The sequence below is a fragment of the Dysidea avara genome, chromosome 9, assembly GCF_963678975.1.
Source record: "Dysidea avara chromosome 9, odDysAvar1.4, whole genome shotgun sequence".
NCBI lineage: Eukaryota > Metazoa > Porifera > Demospongiae > Dictyoceratida > Dysideidae > Dysidea > Dysidea avara.
In genome coordinates this window covers 17,230,061-17,241,189 of record NC_089280.1, presented here as the reverse complement: position 1 = coordinate 17,241,189, position 11,129 = coordinate 17,230,061, and the positions used below count along the sequence as shown (strand labels likewise).

The following is an 11,129-nucleotide window of genomic DNA, read 5'->3' as shown; positions in this document are numbered from 1 at the left end:
TAACGTGACGTAGATGGGACGTAGCTGGGACGTAGCTAATTAGCTAATTAGCTGATAACTTTTTTTTTTTAAATTGTGCTACCGACCGCACGGGAGTATATGCCTAAAGAAAGCAGTGATAGTTAGCCACGTGGGGTGCTTCCATAAATTATCTCTATCAGGTCAGACACACGTTTAGGAGCTGAAAAGGTGGACAGTAGGACCTAGTTTTAGCTATACCTCTACTAATATTGTTGAAACTGCAAACCTTTGGAGCAAGTTGACCGTTAACTCGGACCTGATAAGCTAGCTATATTACTTCATTAGCTATAAGGTAAACTGCATGTACAGTCTAGCTAGCATTATATATTATTCATATATATCCGTACATGTATGTGAAATCGTCGTGGAAATGAACTAGCACGTACGTAGCCATCCGTAGCTACTTCCTGCACTATATGCACTTATCACAGTCGTAGCTATATACACGTGATGGCTAGCGGTATACTGATGTATCTACGTATTGAACCTATCACATGCAGGTATAGAATAATACACGAAATTCTACAACATGTTTAGTTGCTCTGTAAAATTAATGCCAAATTGAACAAACTATAACAGCAATAATCTAGCATAATCCTACAGCCAAATTCTGTTCAATTCAGCAATAATTCTACAGAGCAAAAAACCTATTGTAGAATTTTTATGTATAATTTCATTGTGCCTTTTCCTGTGTATTACTAGACTACTTCTACTGATATGCATTTATTTATGTTATGTCTGACCAAATTAGTTTCAGGAGATGACTGCTTTGTTATAACTGAGCCACTGTCCATGCAGTTCAGGCAAACACATGTTTGTTAATATACATGACAACTTTCACACCTAGTAGCTAGCTAAACACTGTAGCTATGTAGCTATCCTCTTTCACCTTGTGGATGAGGGAAGATAAGATTTGATGTGTGTGTGTGTGTGTGTGTGTGTGTGTGTGTGTGTGTGTGTGTGTGTGTGTGTGTGTGTGTGTGTGTGCATGTGTGTGTGCGTGCCTGTGTACGTGTGCATTTGTGTGTGTTAGGGGTGAAACGAATATCAAATTTTAAGAATCCGAATATTCTTCAAATTAACGAACAAATTAACAAATTATTTTTTAAGAATTTTCTGTATAACTAGGTGCTCGAAAGGGACAAAATCACTTTGATTACTACTATCAAGAGTTCATAATATAATCTTGCTACTATAACTTACATGAAAAGTCCTTTACATGTATGCGTTTGCCTTTAAAAGATGATGAATTACAGTTTAACAATTACAGTTTAAAAACAACAGCTTTCAGTTTTTAGAAACTTTCAAGATTAAACGAATAATGACTATTTCTTAACAAATACGAAAACAAACGGATAATGAATATTTGTCCTATTCTTTTTAACCTTAGTGTGCATGTGTGTGCGTGCATGCGTGCGTGTGCATGTATGTGTGTGTGTGTGTGTGTGCGCACACATGTGTGTGTGTTAACCATGGAAGCAAATGCCATGTCTCACAAAATGGGTGAAGGTACAGGTGGGACTTCGAGTGCCCACACACTTGTGGCACATTGTACAGACTTCTGTGGGTTACTGTAGTCCTGCAGGCTGCCCCAGGAGGATTTACCTGCACTGACTCATAGCACCTGAGTAATGCGCAGGTGCCCCAGTGTTGGTTCACTGGGTAGGTGTGACCATGCTAGTATGGTAGCTGAAGGCTTTGCTTTTGGTGGTGTATATGCAGATCTGCAGTGGAGTCTGGGGGTAATCATTGGTCTCACAAAGACTATTGGTTGTGGAGGTATTTGTTTTCTTTGGAATGACTTGAAGTTTATCATGCATGACAAAAATCTGCGATCTTATAACTCTTGTTACTGTGTAGTAATCCTATAACTCTTGTAGTAAACGTGAGCTTTCACCTGAGTAAGCTGGCTTTTGTGCATCAGTAACAGTGTATGTGATATTGCTGTACATATCTTGGGTCGGAGATTTCCTTCCTCTGGTGAAATAATCAGGGTAGTAAGTGAATGTGCAAAGAATGGTGACTGCAGTTCTCAGTGCCATTTTATTACAAACTGAACTGATAGACATCTAGATACATTGGCCTGCTATTATACACTATTAGTGTAGTTCCTGTGGAAATTATATACTAAAACTTAAATTACCAAGTTTGGCCATCTACATAGCTGAATATATTATGTAATCTTTCCATTGCTGCTGCTGATCTGAAGATATGGGACACAGAAATGGTTTGTAGTTGATAAGTGTAATAATGCTGGACTGTGACAACTTCTTATATCCAAACTATGTAGGTACATGTGGGAGATTGAGTATATGCTTATATATCCATGAATGCATATTTACAGCATTAACCTTTCTGTATAAACACTATTAAAAATTTGACACATGTCATGCATAAAAATAGCATGATCAGTTTGGCATAAAAAATTTTATGTTTTAGCTTAAATAAATAAAAATTAATGCGATTGTATTTAGTTATTGTGGTCAATAAACCTTGTCCAGTTTATTATTATTTTATTACTGCTGCCGAAACTCCGTGCCATCTGGTTGAAATGTCACTGTTATTATTTTATCTTTCTTCAATTATAAAATTACTTTAACATGATAACTACGTACTGATCACTGGTCAATGGCAAGTTGCGTTGTGGTCTCAGATCAGTGATTGGTGAAATTAACTAGTTCACACTGGAGGCAATGTTGATGGTTTCAGGTATCGTCTACTGTGCATATCTCCATGATGATTTTCTCCAGTTAGCTACATAGATAAACATCTAGATAACTAGGCTACCAAAGCATAATTGTTTAGTGTTGTACTGGCTTCAAACTGTATGTGTATTAGAGAGATACATACATACATGTAACTGTTGTATTTTTAACAGGCAAGAATTCTAATGAAACTGAAGTATTTACAACATGGAAAAGGCCAAAGCTCCCACCACTGTAGAATCAATGGACTGCGATGCTTACGCTGTAGATATTCAGAGTGAAGAAAACCCATTTGCTAAAATTGATGAAAATTCTGATGATGACAGTAATGTCTGTTATCACCAGTCTAAACATAAGTATCGAGGTACTAAATCTAGAAGGATGAGGCGTACTGCCAATGAAAAGATAAGGTAAATATAACTTGTGTGAAAACTGTATGTTAAATTGTTTTGCTATTAGACGAAGTAGTTTAAAACGAGCACAGCTGGCACTTCACCAGGAGCTCCAACCCTACACACACAAAAAGCCAATTCTAAGAACTATCCTGTGTACTGCAACAGAGGAGATCAAGGTTAGACCACAACACAGACTAGAAGTGGGTGACACAATGTTAATGGCTACATGTTATTGACCACACTAATTCTAATGTGGTAGCCCACAATCATTCCTCTGTAACTTTGTGGAACATTAAGTATAATTATGATGTGTCAATGAACACTGAATTATGGTAAATTTTTTTTTTTAAATACAGAGTTAACTATTGAGTAGCGGGTAGAAATATTCAAGGCTTCCAGTATATGTAGTACTTAAACCATCTGGTACTATTTCACACCAATTGTATTGGTATACATAGCTATATGGTGACAGGAATGATGTACATGTAACTTTTGACTAGAATGGTGCAACTTTTTCTGTGTGTTAAGCCATACTAGTATCAAGAGTTCATAATATATATATATATATATATATATATTATGAACTCTTGCTAGTATGCACTATACAAATGAGTTTCCAAGTAAAGACGTGACCTCCATATGTAGTGTAGCATTCTAGACGTTATTCCAATATTATACAGGTAAATTATAAGGCCATATGACCTGATGAACAGGTGTAAGAAAATTATCTACATAAGAACAAATTGTTTACCTCACAATACTCTTAAAATCATCAAGTTGACCCGTTGCATTAATTAATTCTTTGGGTAAGTTGTTACATGGCTTAACAACTCTTCTATATAGTGATAATATGTGACCAAATTGTGCATGGGAACCTTTTTGTGCGCAAAATAAATCACCTTCTACACTACTGATTTCCACTGATATAAATCTGCTGCCACACTGCTGTATCTGCATGCTATGTTTTTGAAAGATAACGATCACATGAGCCGTTTGTCTAAGCATGCTGATTCTTCAATAGATATGAATAATGCAACAATCACACCTTGGCTTTGCCTTGTTGTATCACTCCTTAATACAATCACACTGCATGTCTTGCTATCATTTGCCCTATCAAGAAATGCTGGTTTTGAATATTCAGGATGCTTTTAAGAACCTACTAGTGATTAAGACTAATGTTACAACAATTTATTGCCTTCAAATGTAGTCAACAGCTAAGTTTCCTGCCTGTACAGATAGCTGCATTTTATGAGGTTAGAAATTCTATATATCAGAGATGCTCATGTGCGTGTGTGTGTGTGTGTGTGTGTGTGTGTGTGTGTGTGTGTGTGTGTGTGTGTGTGTGTGTGTGTGTGTGTGTGTGTGTGTGTGTGTGTGTGTGTGTGTGTGTGTGTGTGTGTGTGTGTGTGTGTGAGAGAGAGAGAGAGAGAGAGAGAGAGAGAGGCAGCATAGCCAAATGGCTAGAGCATTGGCCTAGAAATCAAAAGCGATGCCCAGTTATGCCAAGTGGCTGTTGTTGTTGTTGCTTCCTTGAGCAAGAAACTTTACTCATGTTGTTTAGTCTACCCAGCTGCATAATGCATAATGGGGAGCTGGTGGCTTGGTATCAACTGGAAAAGCAGCCCACCCAAATGGGTACCTGATTTTAACTGGGGAAGCAAATGCCCAACTGCCCTCATCTCACTTAGTGGTGTTGGGATTGTTGTGGAACTTCAGGTTCCAAGGCCCCTCTCCATAAGAGCTAAACAGTTCTCCTAAGGGTTACTAGTCCTGACCCAGGAGTGGTGCATAGGCATCCAGTGTTGGTTTGCTGGGCAGCAATAGCTGTGCTTGCATGGCTGCCGGAGAGTTTGCTTTTAACTTTGTGTGTATGTGTGCGTGCGTGCGTGTGTGCGTGCGTGCATGTGTACATGTGTGTGTGATGTATGTGCATGTGTTATGAGGCAGCATGGCAGAGTTATTAGGAGCCTGGAATTGCAAGGCTTGATGCTCGGTCACTGTTGTTTGCTTGAGCAAGAACTCCACTCAGTTGGAACTGGAAGAGTAAATGTCACATAATAGACAAGATTCAGGTGGGATTTATGGTACCCTCACCCCCGCCTGTGAGTTTGATTAATCATCCTGCAGGGTACTAGTATTGTATATTTTGCAATTGCCTGTACCAAATCAAATGTAGCAACTGACTAGTGCAAAGATGGCCCAGCAGTGTCATGGTGGCCAAGTGCATTGCTTTGTGGGATTGTGGGATGGGATGTTCTTATGAAAAATAGCAGTATTTAACAATATTGAAGGAAACTAAAGGCTTTGAATGAAAAAAAATTATGGTACAGTGTTTTACTACGTATCAAAGCAGAACATACATTAGTCAAAGGCCACTTGTGTGATTTGCCACAAGGTCTGAAAAAGAACTTTTAAAAACAGAATTGAAAATTAATTTTCTGTTTGTGTGCATGGTCAGTATGTGCTTATGATGAAAGATATATAGCTGTTGTTGACTTTTAATACTTTAGAAATTGAAACATATTGCTGAAGAAAATGAAAATTGCTTATCTACATTGAAAAAAGAAAAAGATTGCCTTACAGAAAAGCTTCAAAAGTTATTGTAAGTAAATTAATTGATTAGAGTCGTGTATTGAGGACATACGTAGCTTGGAAATTTGTTAGTATGATGTGTTAACGTACAGTGTTCTCGTGTTTTGTATAGACATGCTATATAAGTTTGAATAAGTTAACCATCAGCTTTTGATACATATATCAGCTTTGTGTTTTGTATACACTATTTTCAAGAGTCCATAATAGACTCTTGTTATTATTCACTGTAGAAAGTTTTCGGGAGGCGCAGAGAAATGCAGCAGTGATGGTGATTATGAAAATGAAGGTGGTGGACAGGGTACAACATGCGAATCTTCTTTAGATGATCCACAGAGTCATATTAGTGAACAGCATGTTGAACAAAACCAAATAGAAGATTGTGAACGAATGGTGGTTGAAGATAATCAAGACAATGAAAGTAAATTCTATATAGGATATAACATAAGCATTTATGTTATTCGATAGTTCAATATTACACAGGATATATTTCTAATACATCACAGTGAAATAACTCCCAAATCCAAAACCTCCAAATATGCCTTCTTCTTTTCATTCAACTTTCCTGCCACATCAAGGTCACATGAATGACCATACATGATGGCTATGGCTATAGGCTATAACTCTAGAGACCCGCCGATTATGCTGGCACAATTATGAACATAATAGGTGCCTGAAAGCATTGAGCATAATGCTAGTATAATAGGCAGAACACTTGTGCAATACTATAAATTCTTGCTTCTCAAAATACACATCACAGAAAAATATTGATATACTCTAATAGAACAGTCAGTAACTTTAGAAAAATCAGGTAGCTGACTGTTCTATTAGAGTATATCGATCTTTTCTGTGACATACATTTTGACAAACAAGGCTGTGCTTCAGTCACTTGTTATTATTTACCCATAAAGTGCAAATTTATTAGCAAAACATGAGAACCAAGGCATAAATATTGAGCATAATAGGTAAAAATTTGAGCAGATAAAAGGCAGTGGATATTGAACTGAAAGTTGGTTCAATAAGCTGTACTAGCTATTAAACTGACAGTAAAAAAACCTGACAAAACTCAGCTGGGGCTCGAACCCTGGACTAATGGAGCATTGGGCAAGTGTAGTAACCACTGTGCTACCACTGCTAGCTACCCACCTCCCCTACTTTTCTATCTTATAAATGTTACTCAAGTAGTAGTCTCAGTATATAGTAAGAAGAACGTAACCTAAAGGTGAAGAAGAAACCAAAGCTGAACCCGACCCTACCCTAACACTAATGCTACTTGTCATGTGCCCTGAAGTTGAACACTTGGGGCAACTATTAAACGCGTGCCCTAAAGTTGAATACTAGGGGTATATACCAACCCTAACATACAACTAGTTACTTGATACTCATGTAGATGGATGACTGTTGGTTATTTTGTGTCATCCGTGAAAATAGAAACCATTCGGTTCAGTAACCACTTCCAAAATAAAAAAAGACATAATTGATGGGTCCCTATATAACTTTGTCTGGTACATGTCACAACATTAGCTATGGTTAAACTTGCATACAAAGTGATCTCTTTTGCAAACTGAAAGTGACCAGATTAGATAAGTTTCACTTGTGGCTGCTAGTTTGTGGTCTGATATATTCCCTCAGCTTTTGGCTATAAAAGAAACGTACCTAGTGGCCAAAAATGTTGATGTTTGGAGTGGCCAAGAATGATAATACAACTGATCATACATTGTAAAGTATATGATTTTAACAATTTGCTTAAAACAAAGTACGGTGAACCTATATACACCTGTTGACAAAATACTCTAATAGAACAGCCACTTAGGGTTTAGTTAATTGAGATTCAGGTATTATAATCAAGGACCTCCTGTACTTTTTGCAACTAAAAAGTAACACAAGGTTTTCATGCCATCAGAGTAAATTATGCAATAGTCAAAAGTTAAGTTGGCTGAAATAAATTGTGTAATTGTGTTGCAGAGTTATGGCAATTTGTCTGCTTTGTACAAATGTCCACAACATTTCAAATTTCTCAAAATGAAAATTTGTTATTTTAAATTAAATGGATAATGGCTATCAGGTGGTATGTAACTTTGAAGTCTTATATGTAAACTGTGGTCACTGAATGCAGGAACAACTTATACATGAGAATTAACCATGAGTACGGACGGTAAAGAACACATCCTGAGAGCTCCTTTTTGAATTTTGTAGTAAATGGAGATTTTCAGCTTATCACAGTTGAATTGAATCAAGTCAAGCCTCAATAAAGTAGTAGGGTTGGGTGATATTGAATTTGTGACATGCAATTATTGCATGAGTCATTTAATGCGATTATTGCAATATTGCATGTGAAAATTGAAACACAACAACACAGTTTGAAAAGTCCATATGACTACTTGTTTTCACTGAGAATTAGTTTACAAACATAACGTCTTTGCTAACAAATTAACTAATTGACATAGTTAGTAATAATATGCATGAACTGTATCAAATATGAGGCCTAGAAGAGACACAAAATGGATGATCAATGTGATAATTATTACAAAATGCGATAAATATTGCCTATGTGTACATACGATATAATGGTATTGCTAGCACTTGCTTAGGCAATATTGACAATTTATTGAAATATTGCCCAACCCTATAAAGTAGTCATGGGCAACATTAAGTACTCTAATAGTACACTCACTGCATAATACTTAAAGTAAATATCTACAACATCTCTATATTATCCAGAAGGCACTTTAAATAGATATGTATTTGGTAGTGCAATCATCAATGTTGTGTAGCTAGTTTTATGAAGTACTTACATCAATCTGTACACAATTCTCACACTAAAGAGCGTAATAATTTAAATGGTACATTTAAAATTTACATGTTTAATTTTTGTTTAGTGCATAGAATAGATATATGGAAGTTACTGATGTTCTTATGTGTACACTTCCACATGAATTGATCTGTGTGAGCATTAAGCAATGGAAAGTCATAGGCTGATAAGACTGTATACATGATGAAAGGATTCAACAAAAAATATGAACGTCAGTGCTTAAACTAAGATTCCTTGTGTTTCATCAATTCTACACTTCCATCTTAAAATTTTCTGATGGATCAAGTTCACTATCATTTAAACTCATATATTTATGCATTATTCAGCAAAGTTTTGACCAATGGTCTGTATATATAGCTACCAACTTAAAGAACCTGCTTCCGGTCAATAGGTCTCTAATCTGACCATGTTTGGGAACAGTGATTAAATTCAACATCATTCCCAGTCTAGCTGGTAGGCTGGACCTTAAGTCAGTGGTGTACTGTAATATGATCAATGCTAACAATTTGAAAGTTTTCAAAGTTTTATCTACTTATCATTAATGTTCATGGGTTACAAGTTAAGGTCATTTTTGAAAACACTAAATTTGTACTCACAGTGTATTTACTGTATAAGCATACTATCTCTTTTCCAACAGAACATCTTGCTACTAATTCTAACCAGTTACTGACTTCTACAAATCTATTAAACACTTCTCCACTCTGTTTCACAATGGTAGAACATTTGGCGGCATTGCAGGCTCAGTCCATTCAACTGGCTCAGCTACAAACATTTACAAACCCCATATGGCTGCCACCATTTGTGTGGCCCAATCTAAACAGTTTATATTCCACTGTTACTGGAAATCAAGTGAATGGAACTAATAGTTTATATGAAAAACAACACTTACAGGTATTGAATGGAGTCAATGGACATGTAAGGAAAGAAGTTGGGTCAGAAAGTTACTCTACAGCAGTTAAATGTAGTGTTATTAAAACAATAGGAAATGTTGACAACAAGAAGAGAATCCAGTTTTGCACATCACCCAACAGCAACTATTACTATGAATAGGAATGCGTAGATTGTTGATATGGCAATATAGCTACAGTGTCTTTTGTTATACATATAGACCTATAGTTATAGTTTTATTAGAACATTTATGTATAAACAACCTATTGTATTGTCACATGTTTTCTTTTTATTTTCATAGTATGTTTGTATTTACTTGGTCATGTGATTCACTGACATAAAGTACAGTAACTACTCATGAAAGCATTTATTGAGCAATACGTGCATGCGGTTTGTATTGAATATTTACTCTGTACAATGTAGTAGTGTACAGTATGTCCACTCCTTGAAATGTTACTGTGCCATGTGTTTACAAGCCCCAATGCTTGGTTAATAAATGATAATTGTTGGTATCAGACCAAAGCACTGACGAACATACCTTTTTGGAATTGATATATAGCTAGACTATGTTTTGACAGGCAGTAATTGCTCTTGCTTGAATCCAATAGTATGTAATACTTGTATAATTATATGCTTCTTCAATTCTCTTACTTGCTGTAGGACCGGGTCTTACAGACTTTCATCACTTGTGTGCTGTAAAATCTTAATAAATATAATAAAATTGGTAGTCTGTAAGCAAATAACTTGAGTCACAGTATATGTATGGATACAGACTATGATCCTACTCTGGAATTTGCTAATTCTCATCCCATCAATAATGGACTGATTATGGCTGACAAATATATGGTGAATATTGTAAATTCACAGCTTGGCTGTACAAGAGAGTGGAATAAACTGATCATAAATTACAATCATAAGTGATTAAGTTTTACAGAGTTAGCTGTGTACCTGAAGACAAGAAAAGACAACCTGGATGTTAAAAGTTACTCCAAGGCTGATGTGTTTCATAGATGATCCTGTGTTATATTTATTAGCAGCATGCATGTACACCCAATACATTATGCTGGTGAAGTTATTAGAGTTGGAGTAGTGTTCTTCACTAGAAGAGCAAGCCATCATGCTGAAAGACAAGCATATGCTGAAGCATCTCAATATCCACCCACCCATACATTTGGTAACCCAGGACTATATTATGCAGTACTGTGAAAGCTGTTTGACCACTATGTTCACTACATAACAATTTATAGCAATAAGATACACGTAAATGTTAACACAGAATTCTGTGCACTAACTCAGAATTCCATGTACCAACCAGGGGTAGCTTAAGGGGGGTTTCTTGGGTTTCCAGAAGCCCCTTTGGGGCTGGGCTTGCTTCAGAACAGCTGTCCAGCCCTTAGGTAACTATAGTATTACACTGATTCTTCCTTAACTACAACTATAAACCCATAGCCATAGGACATAACACACGAATCATACTCACCAATTCTCATCTGCTAAATGATACTTTCACTATTCTTGCAGTAAAACTCAAGGCTCACAAGTATTTTTGAGAGCACAAGATCGAGATACTCTAATAGAACAGTCATATACTCTAATAGAACATTCAGTTGAAACATAAAACAATATACAGTACTTATATGACAGTCATTGAGGAATACTGTATTCATGTACGCATGCATCACTGAAATTGTTCTCAAGTTCAATCTGAACCTTCAAAAT

The 11,129-nt window shown here is 36.3% G+C and overlaps 1 protein-coding gene across 6 annotated transcripts; it reads left to right on the top strand.

Annotated features, from left to right (window-relative positions):
* The first annotated feature begins 65 nt into the window (after positions 1 to 65).
* LOC136266975 (uncharacterized) lies at positions 66 to 9,818 on the top strand. 6 transcript variants are annotated; one of them, XR_010706413.1, is made up of 7 exons: positions 66 to 313; positions 2,900 to 3,136; positions 3,186 to 3,297; positions 5,632 to 5,723; positions 5,944 to 6,131; positions 8,590 to 8,733; positions 9,160 to 9,297. XR_010706413.1 is itself a non-coding variant. In XM_066062023.1 (7 exons), exons 3-7 carry the CDS (start codon positions 2,934 to 2,936, stop codon positions 9,570 to 9,572), a joined length of 1,008 nt encoding a protein of 335 aa, XP_065918095.1. In that variant the 5' UTR covers positions 367 to 403; positions 453 to 521; positions 2,900 to 2,933; the 3' UTR covers positions 9,573 to 9,818. The 6 variants fall into 6 exon arrangements, 5 of the variants coding, with proteins under 5 accessions (XP_065918093.1, XP_065918095.1, XP_065918094.1 ...); XM_066062023.1 differs by lacking the exons at positions 66 to 313; positions 8,590 to 8,733 and adding exons at positions 367 to 403; positions 453 to 521 and having other exon boundaries at positions 9,160 to 9,818; XM_066062021.1 differs by lacking the exon at positions 8,590 to 8,733 and having other exon boundaries at positions 9,160 to 9,818.
* The last annotated feature ends 1,311 nt before the right edge of the window (positions 9,819 to 11,129 follow it).

Coding starts and splice junctions, on each gene's coding strand:
- LOC136266975 (XM_066062021.1), top strand. CDS start 2,934: ATGGAAAAGGCCAAAGCTCCCACCACTGTAGAATCAATGGACTGCGAT. Junction 3,137..3,185: donor ACTGCCAATGAAAAGATAAG/GTAAATATAACT, acceptor TTTTGCTATTAG/ACGAAGTAGTTTAAAACGAG. Junction 5,724..5,943: donor GAAAAGCTTCAAAAGTTATT/GTAAGTAAATTA, acceptor TATTCACTGTAG/AAAGTTTTCGGGAGGCGCAG.